Source organism: Ammodytes marinus (assembly GCF_949987685.1).
Source record: "Ammodytes marinus genome assembly, chromosome: 7".
Classification (NCBI taxonomy): Eukaryota; Metazoa; Chordata; class Actinopteri; order Uranoscopiformes; family Ammodytidae; genus Ammodytes; species Ammodytes marinus.
Genome location: NC_137211.1, coordinates 23,782,839 through 23,801,559, shown reverse-complemented (window position 1 = coordinate 23,801,559; position 18,721 = coordinate 23,782,839). Strand labels below are relative to the sequence as shown.

General features: G+C 41.4%; 2 protein-coding genes across 2 annotated transcripts; one reads left to right on the top strand and one right to left on the bottom strand.

Annotated features, from left to right (window-relative positions):
* Nucleotides 1-1,683: 1,683 nt before the first annotated feature.
* Nucleotides 1,684-6,167, top strand: LOC307253703 (large ribosomal subunit protein eL22). Its single transcript, XM_080031838.1, has 4 exons — nt 1,684-1,727; nt 2,439-2,552; nt 2,755-2,879; nt 5,971-6,167. The coding sequence occupies exons 1-4, from the start codon at nt 1,716-1,718 to the stop codon at nt 6,113-6,115; spliced, it is 396 nt and encodes a 131-aa protein (XP_079887964.1). The 5' UTR covers nt 1,684-1,715; the 3' UTR covers nt 6,116-6,167.
* An 807-nt stretch (nt 6,168-6,974) lies between these two features.
* On the bottom strand, nt 6,975-18,461 carry rcc2 (regulator of chromosome condensation 2). The gene is made up of 13 exons (XM_080031837.1): nt 18,320-18,461; nt 16,882-17,100; nt 16,385-16,478; nt 14,313-14,456; nt 14,093-14,224; nt 13,711-13,799; nt 13,213-13,327; nt 12,940-13,106; nt 9,517-9,697; nt 9,222-9,327; nt 8,811-8,883; nt 8,637-8,714; nt 6,975-8,110 (listed from the first exon to the last, which is right to left on the bottom strand). Exons 2-13 carry the CDS (start codon nt 17,080-17,082, stop codon nt 8,006-8,008), a joined length of 1,485 nt encoding a protein of 494 aa, XP_079887963.1. The 5' UTR covers nt 17,083-17,100; nt 18,320-18,461; the 3' UTR covers nt 6,975-8,005.
* Between the last annotated feature and the right edge of the window lie 260 nt (nt 18,462-18,721).

Here is an 18,721-nt window from a genome sequence, read left to right as displayed (position 1 = left end):
AATGGGGATGGGCTAATGGGAAATTTTTTGAACTTATAGATATCATTATGAAACTTTGCCAGTTGATTACTGACATTAAAACAAAAACTTTTTGTATTACAGTGTTTTCCAAAATGTTTAAATACATATGAAAAATCATCAATATCTTACTAATGATGCGTAAATTTGCATATCTGCAAAGCCCCAAAATCTAGATGTTGGAAGAAAACAAAGTAAATTTTTTTTAAATTTTGAAAACAAAACAAGTGTCCAACTGCCTGAAGCCTTTTCTAATCACAGTTCAAATTTGATCAATAACCCATAGAAAATAATTTTTTTACACAGTTACATTTCATGTGCTATGGACCAAAAGTGTCCTTTTGGAGTCTCCAGCTGGTATTTTAGGAAACGGCTAGACATTCCCTTGGAAAAAACAGTGTAAAAAATTCATTTTCTATGGGTTATTGATCAAATTTGAACTGTGATTAAGAAAGGCTTCAGGCAGTTAGACACTTGTTTTTTTTTTTTTTTTTTAACAAATTGACTCTGCTTTTGTCCAACATCTAGATTTTGGGGCTTTGCAGATTTGCAAATTTACGCATCATTAGTAAGATATTGATGATTTTTCATATTTATTCAAACTTTTTGGAAAATACTATAATACAAAAAGTTGTTGTTTTAATGTCAGTAATCAACTTGCAAAGTTTCATAATGATATCTATGAGTTTAAAAAAATCCCTATTAGCCCATCCCCATTCACTTAAACAGTGGTTCTGATTTGCTCTATGTCGGCCCCCTGTAGCTTTCCAGCAGCTAGTTGACCAGGTTGTCCACCCAGGTTGTGATCCTTGAAGGTCCTAGATATCATTTCTGGTGAACAACCTTTTACAACGCTCCATGTCTGTTTTTCCAAAAAAAGGGGTTTTGCCCCCTAGGTAATATTAAACACCAAATTAGTAACAGTCACACAACTGTTACGGGAAGGAAAACTTGACTTTTATTTCTCAACTGGTCAAAGCAAGATTGCCAGTCCAGAGTTAATTCACAGCATTGACTCAGTTAACTGGTATGTAAACATGCCTGTTTACAGAGCTTAGGCTGTGTAAGAACACACTGGATTTTTTTTCAGTGCATACACAGTATGGACAGCTGATCGTGACGAGATATTCACTGATCTGGAATCGCTACACTCCCCCTTTAAGCCAGAAGTCAATAAATCATGCATATATTTTTTTAGGAAATTCTGTAGCATAAAGGACATTAAAGTATTGCCAGGCTTTTTAACCGAAACGTACTACAGAGTATTAGGGCCACACACAATGGATAGAGAGAGAAAGAAAGAAGAGGAGAGGCCTGAAGGATGAAGGTCCAGATCCAAACATGTGGATGATGCACACAGACAGCGAAGGAGGGAGAGAAAAGTGAGGACATGAATGAGGAAAGTAGGAAGAGAGAGACACAGTTTGAACAGAGGGCCAGAGAGATTTTTCACAGTCCCCATTGGTAGCCTGACAACTTTATTTTCTACACTGTATTTTCAATAAAATTCATGGACTATTAGATTGTACTTGTCTTTCTTTATCATAAATTCACACTTTCTAATAAAGCAGGCAAATACATTATCCAAGTTGGTTAATCAATGGCAGATAAACGGATTCAATCGATAATTCGGCGTTCGATTTGAACATGTAACGCATGCGCACTGCCCATTCTGCCTTTCTGTTAGCTTCTCCGCCATGGCGCCTATTGTAAGTAAAGCTGCGTGTTAATAAATTCAACGATACTGTATTTCCCCCTCGTGAAATTCGGGGGAAACTGGGTGAATAAATACACAGTGGTTTCTACAACAGTCGTTGACAAAAAATACAGGGTTTTGGTTCGACTTTAAAGGGGTTTTGATGCGCTCGCGTTTAGCGTGGCGTTCCCGTGGCCTTTAAGTTAGCGTTAGCTAAGTAGCATCGGCAGTGACTCGGGCTCACCCGGCTCACCACCACGTTGTGCACTTAGCTAGCACCTCCGGATGGCTGCATGACAACATTTTGTCATACGCGTTTAACTTATTATATAGTTATAGAAGCAGTTACAATCTAATAAAACGACACAGTTATCTTGCCCCTTTCTCTGCATTGTAGTGTAAACTCCTAGTTAAATCTGTCCCGACCTATTGGACGGATGTGTTAAATGGGTTTAGGTTATTCTCGATATTGGCCAGTCAAGGCGCCTCACAGCAAGAAATCCATAAAGATATAATGGCCATATTTTGATTACCTGTATTGTCAAAGCGCGTTAAATCATTTGTTTGTGAGTTTCGTAAAGGATCTGGTTGAAAATAAATCGCTTGCTGTAGCCAACTTTATTAAGACGGGGGGTTATACTCCATGGTCTAGCTCTGTGTAAAGGCTACAGTCCTGTTGTTACTGATCACACCGTCCAATCATGTTAATGTTTTGTCTTGTCAGCCGAAGAAGAAGCAGAGCACTGGCAAAGGTGGAAAGAAGAAGAAGCAGGTCCTGAAATTCACACTGGACTGCACCCACCCTGTTGAAGATGGCATCATGGACGCTGCCAACTTTGTAAGTTCCCCCCCCCCCATCAGATGTTCTCAGGGTGCAGCTGTTCATGTCACTTACAATGTGTAAACCTGACGATTAGAGACTATGCTTGTGTTGTCTATCAATAGAAATGGACATGGGAAGTCCAGATTTTTAGCCTAAGTATTGATATATCAGAGCTGTGTTTAAATGGTTTGTCTGTGTGTGTGTGTCATGTTTCCAGGAGCAGTTCCTTCAGGAGCGCATCAAAGTGAATGGGAAAGCTGGCAACCTGGGCGGCGGTGTGGTCTCCATTGAGAGGAGCAAGAGCAAGATTACAGTTTCCTCTGAGGTGCCCTTGTCCAAAAGGTAAACACTTGTTAACACATTCTAATCTGCCTGTAAAATATACTTAGCAAATGACTCTGCAGGTCAGGATAGGTCGACAGAGGTTTCCTAGACAGTCCTGACGCATGCAAAGTTTGCAAGACACTATTGCATCCATACTAACCTGTCCCACATCAGGCTGGATCATATAGCGCCCACCTGGTATAAACCCGCTGTGTGGACCTAGAAAAACAAATGTAAGTACAGCAGTAACTAAAAGGATGCAGTCATATCTACCAGTGTTACATCGTTGTGATCTCATCTCAGGCCAGTGTAAAGGATGTGTCAGGTTTTGGACACATTCTTTTAAATAAATAAAAACTTGCCCAGCATGTTGGAATGTCACCTAACCCTGCCTTTACGTGCTAGCTTAAGCTGCATTGTAATGGCTGCATGTTGCAGCAGTAGCTAGCTAGTTGTGTGTGATGTCCCTTCTATGCTATTGCTTCCCTTGACCTGAGAGTCTCCATGTTTGTTGACAAGTACGCTACACCAGCCTAACAAATTTGCATAATGAGATCAGATCAATGTAAGCAGAAAGAAGGCCACAAGATGCCTCATTGAATGCGGGTGTTAATGTTAAGGCAAGCAGATTCAATGTCTTTTTCCAAGAAATGGATACAGATGACATGTTTGTATTCGGGTTCTTTATTGTCACGCTTTATGCACTTACAGTGACAGTCGGTAGCAAGGAAATTCTTAGATGTCAGGCTCCCTCCAACAGGGTTCATAGAAATATGCATAAAGAAATACGTTAACATCGCATAATCTTGTTAAGCATAATATAATGAAGCAGGGTAATGGCTTGTTAACATTAGTAAAATGACCATCCTGATATTCTGTGCCTCACGGTTGAGAGCAGTGCACTGCCATACCAGGAGAAGATGCAGCCAGTCAGGATACGCTTGATGGTGCACCTGTAGAATGTTCAGTGTATCGTGGAGTTCATGATGTGGCAACTTAGCATGTGCAGGAAGAATAGCCGCTGTGCTGCTGTCAGGTCATATCTGATGTGAACTCGGAGGAACCTGAAGCTAAATAGTCTCTACTGTCTTGTTAATGGTCATAGAGGCATGTTGTTCTCCCTGTTACTCCTGTCATCCACAATCAGGTCCTTCATTTAAATGAAGGTTGTTATTTTGGCATCAAGATGTCTCTCTGTAACGCGTCTCATAGTTTCCGGTTATCAGGTGGAGGCTGTTGTGTCAACAACAAACGATAAGCTGTGGGTTCTCTTGATAAAGGAAGAACAGGAGAGGTCTGAACTTGCTGGGTGAAACAGGTTGTGGGGCCTATGTGCTCTGTCTGAACTGAACTACAGTCGATAAGTAGCATTCTTGCATATGGATGTGTCTGGTGCAGGTGGGAGAGGGCCGAGCCAAGGATTAGGGCAATAGCCTCTGCACCAAGTAATACCCGTGGGCTGGGGCTCTGGTCCTTTCATACTTAAGGTGCACCCACACCAAACGCTTACCTGCTGCTTGATCATTTTGTGTCAAATGGTTCTACGCGCCTAACGCCTCTAGTTTCCCTACCCATATATTTATTCCCCTAATCAACCATGGCTGCGAAGGAAGCAAAATACCAAACACATTTACAGCAGCATTGTGTGCACTGCGGTACAAAATAAAGGCAAGTATCCTACATTACCCTACCTGGCTGTGACAGGGGACCGTGGCTGGTGTAGATATAAACACCGGTGCTTCGCTGTACTTGTCGTGAAAGTTCCCTGGACTTGGCCGTCATTTGTGGGTTCATAATATGGAGGCGCTAGCCGCACACAACCGGGTGAGTTAACTAATGCTATCCGGCGCTAACTTGGTTTATCGGCTAAAGCACAGCCGCACATATTCACTGAATTAACCAGGAAGCCCATTCTCCTGGCTCACTTTTCCCACGTCTTCTAAACCCCAGAGCGGCTGTCATACAGCACCAGCCGCCCGCAAATACATTTCCCGCGTGATCATATTGGGTCATATTGTGTCCGCCGCCCGACCGAGTAGCTTTCTCTACTCTGGTGCTGGTGCTAACCGGTGCTTAGGGGACCAGTCTGCTGTGCTGATGGTGCTTTACCCAAGCTAACCGGTGCTAACTTGGTTCATATAAAGCAAAACTGATAGCTTTAGACTGTATATGCAACAGACACATAGGCTATTCACAGAACTTATGGGAGCAAACAGTGACTATTATGTTTCCATCCATCTTAATTTCCTCTGTCCGTCGTACCGAAGCGAGTGACGTCGGGAGGAGCTCAACGCTGATTGGCTATCGCGGCGCGGCCGGCGGCAAAAAGTAAAATTCTCAACTCCGCCAGCGCCGCGTGAACCGCTCTACACCTTTACTATACCTGTCTGCATTACTTTTCTCAGGCTGTCTTTCTAAATTCCTCAGCCACATTAAAGGAATCTTCATATCTTTAATGTGGCTGACTACTCTTTCCCGACTGCATACAGCTCTCAGAGCTTAGTTGCTGTCGGTGTCACTGCAGTGAGCACGACGGATATACGAATATATATTTATGAATTGTATAAATTCAAGCTTCTAATATTTTTTAGTGTGTTTTACTCTGTTTGCAATGAGAACCTGAAAGGCTAAACTCTGTTCCCTAATGTGTATGTTCTGTGAACATGTGAGTGTCACTCGCTACGAAATGACAAGTTTTGGGTGTTTTGTGCCGCCGGCACAAAACACCATCGAGCTCACGTTTTTGGAAGTTAGCTACTGATTAATCAAAGAGCTTCACTCAGTGCTGTGAGATACAAACCCCTGTATACTCAAATAGTTTTTTCTTTCTTCTGATATAGACTGGCTAGCCCCCATGTTGCTAATGTAACTTGCTGCTGTACAGATATTAATGGCATCCTGTTTGACTTTGACTGTAGGAAAGTGTCGGAAATTGTGCCGGTAGAAGTCTAGTTTCTAGTTAGGTGAAACTGCTGCTTTAAGATTTAAACTAACAGAGCAGTCTGTGTTAAAATATGAATGGATAAAAAGACAAGTGCCCACCTTCTACCTGTTCTCATAGTGATTCATCTGAATGTGATTCTTACACTGTTTGTCTCCCTTTCCGTAGATACCTGAAATATCTGACCAAGAAATACCTGAAGAAGAACAATCTTCGTGACTGGCTGCGTGTTGTTGCAAACACCAAGGAGAGCTACGAGCTGCGCTACTTCCAGATCAATCAGGATGAAGAGGAGGAGGAAGATGAGGATTAAAACATCAATCTATCTGATTTTGTACATTTAAATAAATGTTGTTTACAGTACAGATGCTTGTCCCAGGTGTGTTCTTTGACATTTCCATTCCTATCAGTGTCTCCGGACAGAACAACCCCAATGAAAGGTAGAGAAGTGTGTAAGTTCACTTATGACTGTACACGTTTCAATTTTAATGAAGTGTTGAGAAACAAAGGATACATTTGAGATACCATGTATTCAGTGAAGAAAAGAGACTTAACTAGATACAGAACTATTTTCACAGCCACAGAGCAGCTCATGTTGAACATATTGAGGGTAAATAATTAAACAAACCTAACCAATGCAATTAATATAACTAAACCAGAGAACTAATGGCTAAATGTGGTTGGTCACTGATGTTAGCTCAGTTTATTTCAGAGCTCTGCTGCATCAACAATAGCCCTTATATATAAAATCACATCTTAACTGGGACACTGAGCAGAACTAGATATAAATTCATTTTAAATATACAGAAAATGTTTGCACCGATCTATTTTTCCGTCCGCAACACAGCAATTAAAAATAGCAACGAATGCAGATCAGAACTCAACTTTTGAATAGCTAAATCTTAACATTAGTGTTCTATTCCACAGCTATAATCTGAATGTATATTTCTTTCATAGTTTTCGTATTTAGATTTTTTTTTCAGTTATCTTTCACAATGATCAATTTGTTTTAACCCAGTTTAATATTTTGTAAACCAATTGTTCGCAGTTTTACCAAACGTCAAATGCACCATTAGGGGCACTGTTCATAAGGTCAATTTAAAAAGTGTATTTGGTCAGAACTGACAAAAGGAATATGCTACAGGTCTATCACAAGTGAAGAAGACAAATCATTTCACATGAACCTTTATTTAATCATTTCAACAAAACAAAACAATGTAACCCAGAGAAGTTTCACCATTAAAAAAAAGAATGCAGTACAAGGAGGAAGAAAACACATTTAAAAAAAGTACATGCCTTCTTTTACAGCACACCATTTCCAGACATTGCATCGTTTGCACCGGTTTGAAAAGTTCAGACTTGCTTGTGAAACCGCTCGAAGCGTTAGAATAGTTAATATTACTCAAATGAGCAAAGACTAGAGCTAGCAGACACAGGTCGTGGAAGGACTGAGGTGTGCATCCTTGATGCAAACACTGAAGACAATAACATAAGGAATGTAACATTGTGTGGAGTGCACTAACTCGGAACATCACGTTCAAATCCTGATTGTAATCTGGCAGCTGCACACACACACCTGCTCATACTGCCATATACACTAAGTCAGACCCATCAGCTGGTCCTCTGAACAACACAAACAAGACTTCCATAACCTGAACATACATGTAGAAAAAGGCACAGGTATGGAGTATTGGTCTTTGAAAAACCCTCAGTAAGAAAAGACTGAGGGTCCCGCTGTAGCACCCGTAAACGTGAAAAACAACTTTATCATTTCAAATACTGCAACAATGAAAACAACAATAGAAGACATGAAGATATGAATGTTTGGCTGTATTACAAAATAGAAAAGAGATTTTGGGAAACAAGACTCTGCGAGGTGTGAAGTGCACGGAGTGAACTGTTGCAGGTTCACTTCGAGGTGGGAAGTGGAGATATCTTGACCAATCATTGTGAGAGCTGGACCATCCAAAAGGATCTGTCCGTCTCCAGTCTAATTTTCTCTGATTTCAGTGTCCGAATTGGTGGAGAGCCAGTAGTTTTGCTGGTAGTTGAGATATTATTCTTTCAGACTTGTGAGCGCCTCTCCCCCCTGAACTCAACCATCCCACTGGTAAACCACCGTGACGGGCCGGGTGTTCCTGCTGAGCATGGCTGGTCTCAGCTCTAGTGAAAAGGGTAGAGGTGTTTCTGTGGGATGGTCCCATCAGATTGTTCGGGGGTTGTACTCCGGAAGCTTTTTCAGTTTTGCCTGATCCTGCTCAGTGTCCTGTCTGGCAATAACCATAGAGTGAGCGTAGCCCATCACCACCTGCAAAAACAACACAAGACACTCGGTAAGCTTTTCCAAAGGACCACTGCATTTTACTGCTTCTACATGCAACTCTGACAAAACAGTCATCTTGAGACCCTCTAACAGCAGGTCTAATGAAACATACAGAGAACCTTTCTGCTGAGTGAAATCAATGTCAGACCACATAGCACAGTCTGTTAAGTCAAGGAAGCAGATATTCCCTTACGCCTGAAGTTGTATGCAAACTGAACTGGAAGCACATTTTAGATGTGTTACAGATCACAGATTACAGTGAACCGATCAAATATAGAGCAATGCTTGAGTGATCACAATGCCTTTAAAATGTGCACCAACATTCATGTAAGGAATAAATCCTAATAACTTGTGATCCTGTAACTTTGCCGTGAGGTTGCCATTTGATGTTTTTAGTGGAATATCTTCACAACCTTTCCCTCACAAAAGAAATGTACTTCATTATACACTATGTATTGCTACTTTCTTCTTTAGGAGAACATCAGAATTGTTGTTGTATGTGTCAATTTACCTGCTCGGCGTAGATGCCATCCAAGGTCTTGACCTCCTGGGCAGTGGTGGAGGATTTGGGTTTGTTGTCTCCATATCCCTGAGGGTAAATGACATGACAATTAGTTATGAGCTCTCAAACCTACAGCCAAAGCAGTGTACCCTGTAATGACACAGCCATTGCATCAGGTCTTACCAGCTCTCCAAATGTGGGTGAAGGGCCCCAGCTGATTGTACTCTCATCTGCAGCAACTAAGACGCTACTCTTCCTGTTAAATACAAATTAACCCAGTCAAACTCCACATTGAGAAAATCACCATTATACATAAACGTAGAGCTAGGGATGGGAACATTAGTAGACAAATCCATAAGGACTTGCCAAACATTTTTCACTTGTCCATTACATACTTAGTAATGATCCACGCACAATGGCTATATGTATATATTACAGTGTCTAGCAGTACATTAAGAGCACGGTCTCAACACCTGCTGACCAATTGACTTCAGTCGAAGTATTGGTCAAGCATAGCTTCACATATGCCAAGAGTCAGATTTGACCCTTGGTAAACTGTCTTTCACCATGTCTCAGTGTTATGCCATCACTCACCCACAAGACAGACTGCGGATCTTCCAGCCACACAGATCCTGCACAGACTTGGGGTACATGGTGGACTCTCTGGAAGTGTTTGTCACCCCCCAGAAAAACAGCCCACCTGCAAACACAACACTCATCAGACATGTACAAATACAGAAGCCGGCATCGTATACTTTATTCATGACTTTGACCCGACTTCCTATTGATTCAGTTACTTACAGCCTGTGACTGATCAGTAAAGGTTAAAGAATGGTTTACTGGAGTTTGTTTGAGGGATACTGTGTTGACAGGTCTTCTGTCATCTTACCCATCTCATTGACAGCGAAAGAACACTGGTAGCCTGAACAGATCTGAGCGGCACCACGTCCAGGGAAGTCAAACAGTTTGACCATTCGGGGAACCATCTCATCCTTCTGCTCTGTGTGGCCCAGACGCCCGTAACCACCGAAACCCCAGGTGAACACTCGCTTCTGAGAGTCAAGCACTAGCTGCACACACACACACACACACATTGAATGCTTGGGGATTATGGCATCAGTTTTTGGACCTTATCAATAGAAAGGCTGCTGTAGAATTTGATTTTACAGTTGGAGTCGCGATTCTGGAGAATTATTTTTGGTAACAGACCTATCGGTGTTGGCACCATGGGGAGAGGATCATATACCCCGCTGACAGAGCAGTCGAACCGACGTTACCGGGGCAGCTCGCGTGGTTCGCAGCCGAGCTAGCGGCGCAGTTTGGCTGTTATCCCCGCGGGCTGTCCAGCACAGCGCTGCCCTGCTTGCAGTGTAAAGTTCCAAGAATGCGCAGCTCGGCTGCTCTCTCAGCGGCGAGAAGCTCCTGCGCTCCCCGGGGCGGTCACCCTCTCCGCGGGGTGAATTTACGAGCTACCGCAGCCTCAGCTAAAGTGGATAGCTCCATTAGGCTAATGAGCTAAGCTAGCGAGGAATCCACCAATCCCTGAAATTGTGCCCTGAAACCCCACACGGCCCAAAACTACTCAAATGTCACTCCAAGCATTGTTTACTGCAGCTACACCTTAAGATAGGAATAGTAAGATATTAATCTTATGAAAGATATTAATCTTTCAATCAAATAATTCAAGCTAATATTTTTTTTAGCTGTATTTTATAAGGAAGTCCCCTTGACATTAAATAAAATGTCATCAAAAAGAGGGAAATGGCCGAGGTAGCAGCTTAAAGGTCCCATATTATGCTAAATGCACTTTTTAAATGTGTTCCAACATATCCATGGGTCCACGGTGTGCCTAGAGACTGCCAAAATATCAAAAAAATAACAATCTCTCCTTTTCTCACTCTCCCCCTTTCTGAAACCCCCACCCCTCACCCCAATGTACTCCGTTCAGAATTCTTCCCAATATGTCGTCACAGCGAGAAGAAGCCACTTCCCCATATTTTCTTTATATGTCCATGCTTCATGATGCTTCCCCCCCACATTAGTAACCAGAAACTTCCACCGTGCAGTAGTCTATGATAACCAGGACTCAACGCTAAGGTTTTTTTTCACTTGCCCGGTCGGGTAAGTGGGTCTGAATTCTACTTGCCCGAAGTCAATTTTTACTGGCCCCTATATAAAAATGTTTTTATTAGTTAAATATTTGTTATATTCGCTCTATATTTACAATGTATAAACACATCATGGACAGTGTTATAGATGAGTTAAGGGTCATACTGAAAGTGGAGGCTATTATTCAAATATTATTTGAGTTGGAACATTTGTAATTGTAAAATGTTTTTTTCTTTCACCTTCATTCTTTTTACAACAGCAATTCTTTAAAACTTTTTTTCTGTAAGAAATTGTTGTAGGCCTACAACAATCTGTTTTAAAAGTTTATTTTTATTTTTTATTATTCAAAATCTCAACTTTTGGCTTAGGACAGGCTGTTTTGAACACTTTTCCAGTAGCCTAGTTTCAAGCTTCCACGGCCTCCTGGTATGTGAAGCGACACCTCTGGTCTATTTCTTAAGATGTAGGCTACATGCAGGCTGTAGAGATGTTCCTCTGCTAACTGTTGCTGACGTTTGTGTTGACCTGCACACATTAAACTGGTAGTAGGCTTCTAGTAGCAGAGCTAACGTTAGCATCCTCGCTACGACTTGATTCACTTTGGATGCATTTAAAAAACGCGGATATTTTTGCTGTTTTTCAGACGGCTGGGGTCTAGGCCTACTTATTTAGGCCTACTCCTTGGTCGTTGTCTTTTGTACTTTCTGTCACACCATGTAGTTCTCTTTCCTATCTCTCTGACTGTGTGTGTGTGAGACGCGCACCAGTTTTTTGCCGAGATCTGCGTGTGTGCGTGTGTTTCGGCGGTGGAACCCCGCCCCCCTTCACTATACGGAGGAGAGGAGAGAGATGCAACGCAGCAGACACAACTACTCGCACATAAATTAGATAAGTAACATAGGCCTAAGCGTTTATTTAATAATGAGCACCAGTTCTATATGGAAAAAGACCGTAGATAGATGACTTGTATTTGGCGCTAAAAAAAATTAAAATATTATTATAATTTTTTTCAATAATTTCGGAAAAACTCCCAGTTGCCCGTTCGGGCAAGTGGGTTGTCATAGTTACTGGCCCGACATGGCGTTTTACTTGCCCCGGGACGTCGGGCAATCCTTATTGTTGAGCCCTGATAACCATAAAGGGTGGGAAGTTATTCCTGTAGAAATCAAACTGAAGCTACTGTTTTCACTGGTTTTAAATCGTCTGAGTGTTATTTTTAGCCGTTAGCGCACATGTAGCTTCGGATGTAGCATCCAACGTTTGCTCCTATTACACTAACTTAGCTTTCCCATAGCAGTTTAATAATGGCTCGTTTTTAACACCACAAAGGATGGGAAGTTATTCCTGTAGAAATCAAACTGTGAAGCTACTGTTTTCACTGGTTTTAATCATGTCAGGTCATGTCAAACTGTTCAAAGTATGGCTTCGCTCCGGGTAAACACTGTTCGCAGTCACGCAGTGTCTCTCTAGTATCACGAGAGCACGGCAGAGACGGTGGGAGGGCCCGGCAGAGACGGTGGGATCGCAGGCTGCAGACACCAATATAGGTCAACCGGAGACCAGAGGAACATCAGGGTATAGAGGCTTGCTACAATAAATTATCTGAACGGGTTTTTCAGCAAATATTTAAAAAAATAAGTATTAGGGAATACTTAGACCATATAAAATTGACAGCAAAGTGCATAATATGGGAGCTTTAAGTTTATTCTGTTAATTTCAAGATCTTTAGTGTTCAGAATGAATAAAAATGGATGAAAATTATACAAACGATTAAGAAGGCTACTATATTATCAACATGTATTTTTAGATAACGAGATAGGCCATCTTGTGTTAAATGGGCATATAATATCTCATATCGATCGCAGGCCCCTGAATCGAAATCGTATCGCAGCAGATTTTAGATATCGGCAAATATCATATCGTTGTCTAATGAATCGATGTAATATCGTATCGTGATGAAAGCAGAGATTTACACCCCTAGTATATACTCAAAGGGGCCCACCGTAGCTAGCAACATGCCTGTTTACAGAACCTAGCTAGTGCATTAACAGTTATTTTTTTTCAGCACACACAAAGTACGGACAGGTGACAAATCGTGAGGAGAAATTCACTGATTTTGACAGAATTTTTTTTTGACAACAAATCTTCTCCAGAATCGCTGACTCTGCATTTAATTCCAATGAGACCAAGTATTTTCTCTCACCGTGTGGTTTGACCCGCAGGCCACATCTCTGACCACTACGTTGGGCACTGGCGTGACCTGGCCATCCTTGGACTTCTCAATGAAGATGGCGACACGGCGAGCGATGAGCTCACAGTCAAACTCAATGCGCTGGGCACGAGCTATGAACTTCCCATCACTGTTGTGACCTGCAAAGAGACGGATGAGAGGTCACTATTATCATTAACTGATCACTAATAAGTTACTCAAACATACTTTAAAATAAATCAAAGCGTTTGCATGTTGTGAGCGTACCCAGCTGTCCATACTCCGGGCAGCCGAAGGAGTACAGATTTCCTTTGCAGTCCACCACCATGCTGAATTCAGCACCACAAGCCACCTTCACCAGGGGCTGGCCACTGTATGCAATCTGAAGGTGGAGAGAGAAGTTAAGATGTTACACTTTTGATCGTCTTTCTATCTTTTTATGAGTAACCTAAAAATCATTTAGTCAGTCTCGCTGCTCCATATGTCTGGCTGTCACCAACACTGGTTATGGTATGTAACTCAGCCAGTCTATCATTGAAGCTAATGTTAAGTTAACCAGTGCAGGTCACGTTAGTCCTCTACACTGTTTGAACTGGCTTCTATCATAGCTTTGACAGAAACATGTTGTGGCCCAGCGTGGATGTAGCTTTGGGCGTTGCTATTGTTGTAATTATGACTGGTTATGGATGTGGTGGTGACATGGTTGTATATTATCCCATTGCTCAGTAGCCTAGCTCTACAGTGTGTGCATGGTGTGAAAGTTACCGCTGCTGGGCTGAGGACTGCATCAGTCTGGTTGCCTTGGCCGAGCTGGCCCAGCTTGTTCTCACCGAAAGAGTATGCAGTGCCGTCCTCTGAGGAGGAAGAACAACTTTAGCAAACACAGCATCATATAACAACTATCACACTGTTGTTTACGATATAATCTAAAATATCAGAGCAAAGAATACTGGATTCAATCAAAAGTAGGAAGAGTCCCATCAAAGACCAATACAGTCCAACTTATTTTAAGTTGCAATAGTATTTAACCACAAAATGATAGTTTTTCTTTCTAACCAATGATTTCACCAACTTAAGTAAATAACTGCTGTTGAGCTGGAATGAAAACACTACATGATATGATAAGGTAAATCATGGCTCAGCCTACCTGTGAGTGCCAGGGTGTGATTGCGTCCACAAGCTGCAGCAACAATCACATGATCTGCAAGGCCCTCGATTAGCTTGGGAGCCTCCAGACGCTTTGTGTCACCGTGACCCAGCTGGCCTTTGTCATTACGACCTGAGGAAGACACAAACCAAGAGCTCAGTGACGGAGAACTGACTGCAAACCTGCATATGAATTCAGTTGATTCATGCATGTGACATACCCCAGCTATAGAGCTTTCCCTCTGTGGTCATGAGGAGACTGTGTGCAGCACAGGGGCCGGCCACCACGCAGCTGACCTGGACATCATTCAGACAGCCGTAGCGGTGAGGACCCCACAGGTTCTGGCCAAGGTTGCGGAAAGCGGCTAGAAACAAAGAATACCCATCAAAAACTGATCAAATGTATTTTATACACACACCATCTGTCAACACCTGCATCATGTTACTTTCATCCTCCTATTTTGTCCTAACCTGTTTGACTAATGATGGGTGGTTGATATGGTCTAAAGTAATAGTTTACAGAACTACAATTTAAATAGGACTACATCATTGTAGTAATTTCAGCTAATATGGTCAGATGTTCAGAGTCTGCTGCTTTGTTTAGTCTATTTGATAGATGGTAGATTCACAGGCAGAGCTGCAGCTCTGATCTAATTTAAAATAATTGTGCACATGCCTGCTATACGGACATCAGTCATCTTAGTCCAGCTGATCAAAACCCAACTTCAAACTAACTTCAGCCTGCCGTTAGTCTGTCAGCGCTCTTCTATGGAGTTCACTCATCTCCATCTGACTGACAGAGATGCTTCTCTGAATAATAACCACAATGCATAACATCACAAAGGATCAATCATTGCCTCCTGAGCAGATGCCATTTGTCTGCTAGATGACTAAGTTGTGAGACAATGCCTCTGCTCTATTTCTCTCAAGATTGAGTAATGTCGTCAAATCACAATTACTGTTGTCCCATTTATTAAACAATCTCACCCACAACGGAGCCAACAGTCATGTTATATTTGCTGTAAGACTTATCCTTTGAAAAAAATTAAAAATACCTTTCACTTGTAACCGAGTAATCTGAACTTTTGATTTCAATGATACTATGATCAGTTACTTAACTAAATCAGTCAGAAAATGTTAAGTTCCCATTCACTCTAAATGAAGGCAGTTCAATTTAAGACAAAGTACTGCTATACTTCAATGAGAAGTGCTAAAAATATCCTACTACATCTTTTATAGATGAGTGTACTACAAAAACAATTTGTATGCCTTTTCAGTGCTCTGGTGGCATCTCGTGAGTCTAGGGATGGTCTTTGTCTAGGCAGCTGCTCTTGCAGACACCCCCAGCCCCCCCTTCCAATCGCAACAAAGCAGATTTATCAGTGTGAACCAGAGTAGTGAGGGATTGAACAAGGCAGTGCCCCAGGCATCAGTGGGGGCAGAACAGAACATGCATACATATGAATAGACATTACCGCCACAACTAATTAAAGGGATCTGACTAGCTTTAACACATATGTGGCCTGCCTGCCTGCCCACCCAAAACAAAGAGATAGATGTACACCTGGCGTGTGTTCATCATTAGTAACTTCATTCTCCACTGCAGTGAAAACCCGATCAATCCCTTATTGATTCTGTCTGGCTTTATAATCTCCTACATCTTCAACTGTGCACTACAGTCACAAGAAAACATAGGTAGAGAATCCATACATTAAACATGATGTTCAGTGCAAGGCCATCTGTTCTAAGTTTAATTAAAGGGACAGTCAATTATGAAAAAAAAAACCCCTGTTCATTGTTTATGAGGGTGAGATGAGAAGATGGTTATCAAGCAAATTATGCGTTTTGAGTATAGAGCCAGTCTTAAGGCTGAGCAAATTTAGCTTAGCTCAGCCTGAAGACTGGAAGCAAGGGGAAACGGTTTTCTTGTCTCTTTTTGAAAATCAAAAATACACCTACCAACAACTCTAATGTTCTCCAATGACACACTGTTGTTTGTGTGATCTATGCACCACAGGTATGTAAAAAAAATCCAAATTTGTAGTTTCAGTTATATACTCCCAACTATTTCATGACAACATTTTATGCATCTGTCCAGTGCTTCAGTGCAGTGTCTTGGGCTATAGCATGTAGCAGTCATTGATCATAACCTCATCTTGATGACCAGATTCCAAGAAACTGCACAGTCACTGCACACAGTTTGTTCAACAAGAAATAATTCCCTTACAACTTGTCGACACAGAAGCTGTCCTACTCTAGAACCGATGCAGCTTGTTGATGTTTAATGGTCTACCTTGTTGTTTGGGCACCTCCTTTCTTCCAATCAAATCCCAGTTGGTTGCTCCAAAGATGAGCAGTTGACCTTTTACCTTTGGTAAGTCAAGTTTCTGTAGAAAGACAAAATGTGGTCAGTGACATACACAGCAGCAGGATCACATCTGTTATTTAATTAAAGGAACATCCGCAACACTTTTGGACTCCAGTAGATAAAAGATGTTCAAGGAAATTCAATGCCAAGGGTCAGACTGTCCTTCATAAAAGGGAAACAATAATTAAACAAATAAATGTGCTGATAAGGTATTCAGACTTTGTACTCATGAGATACTTGTGAGAATGTAATGTTTCTCATTCCCCCTCTCTCACCAAATTATTTTTCTGGCAGAATGGCCAAACATTTATCATGATAGAATCACAAAGATGGTTTAAAGCGAACTTTTTAATTGCAAAATGCATCATTTTGGTTATCATTTTTTGAGGGCAATTAGATTTCAGACAGCGTATCAAACCCACAATTTTCTCTTTGACGTCCTCTGCCACAGTGACTGGCTGCAGACCGGACTTTGTGGAGGTTTTGCCGGGTTTCTTGTTGTTCTCCTGCTCGTAGTCAAACTCATCGTCACTGCTGAATTCCCTCTCCTTCTTCTTGCCGCCGGCCCTCTTCCTCTTCACCCCACCATTCCCTGAGACATCGGTCACCTTTTTGCGTGGCATTTTATATTCAAACAGATGCTGTATCCGTGGAAAAAGAGGCATCGATAAATAATGTGTAACTAAGACTGTAAAGGAACTTGAACTCAAAACAATTTCAATGTTATTATATGGGAAGAGGTTGGGCCACCACAAAGAATATTACCAAGGACAAGGGTAGATACTATTCACAGTTTTAACAAAAACACAAGTGTAGAACAGTTTAAATAAGACTGGGGGTGTATTCAGGGGAGTAACTACTGAACCATTCATGTTTTAAGAATAGCAAGACACAAAGACAAACAGAACATCTCACAATAAAGATACTCCACATTAAAAGAACATGCAAGGGTATATATTTTTTTTTTTCATCAAATAATGTTGACACTTATTATGAAAACACGAACAGGTTGAGATAAAGTGGGCATTTTCAAAGCATTCAAATCTTTCACGCTTCGGCTTTTCTGCAAATTAATTACAGTAAAAAATAATAAACTCCAACAAGTTAACGATCAGCATTCACTGGCTGTAAGCCAAATCATGTTAAACCTCTAAAGACTGCAATGATGTCTCTAACAATAGAAAAAGTTAAGGGTTTAAGTAGCCCTTGAACCTCTTGTCATGTAGTCAACCAGTCAATTAAAATGTTAAATTTTAGCAAATTTGTTCTTTTTCAAAAATTTGCGTTCTTAAATTATTTTATAATCAAAACATCAAGTAAACTAACACCAGAAACCACAAACTATCCGGCAACAAACTAAAGCAACCGGCTTGAAACTAAACCCTGTACCGGTGTCCGTGTGTGGAAGCTAGCGGCTAGCTTCATTAGGCTAAGCAGCTAACCACAGTCGCTCTTTGTTCACATAATGGTTGGGCAGCAAGCTAGCTGACGCGCTAACGCACAACATAAAGCTAAGTAGTGAGCGGCTACACAGGCGAGCTAGACAAACTGTGTATGTCATACAGAGTCATGACAAGTGCCCTTAACCCCAGACCGAAATAAGAGCGTGTTTAATGTTTAAAACAGCTGACCAACGGTGTTGATTAAGCTAACGTCACCTCGCTACTGTAAGCTAACAAGCAGTCTAAATAAAGACATGCACACAAAACGTTACATGAAACGATGCTACGACATAAAAAAACTTTTTTCTTTTTCTCCTGGAATGGACACGTTTTACGTTAACCTTATTCACAGCACCGTGTTTGTTTTAAAAATAAAAGATGTTGGTAAATATACGAAGCTAAGAATAAATATACGTACCGGTGATTTCCTGATTCAGCAGCTCTCTGTCCGTCCGTCTCCGGTTTGATTGATTTGAACAAAAGAAGCTGCAGTCTGCTTTCACACCACGTGGTTTGCATTAACTATTCATACAGGAAACCGACACACACACACGCATAACTGATAACTGGACGTAGAGAAAAATACTCAGGACTGTGACGCACAAACTGGGATGACATAATCCTATGGGCTAGTTCAAAGCAAACAAAACTTTAACTAAACTACACTGACACTGGTAGACGAGGACAAAAAGTTTGAATGAGAAATGAGACACTGGCATCAAAAATAACAAAAAACTAGGACAAATAATAGATGATATGACTAGCACTCTGTCTACACTTATGCCTAACAAAACATATATGACTATGTATGTTGCAGTTA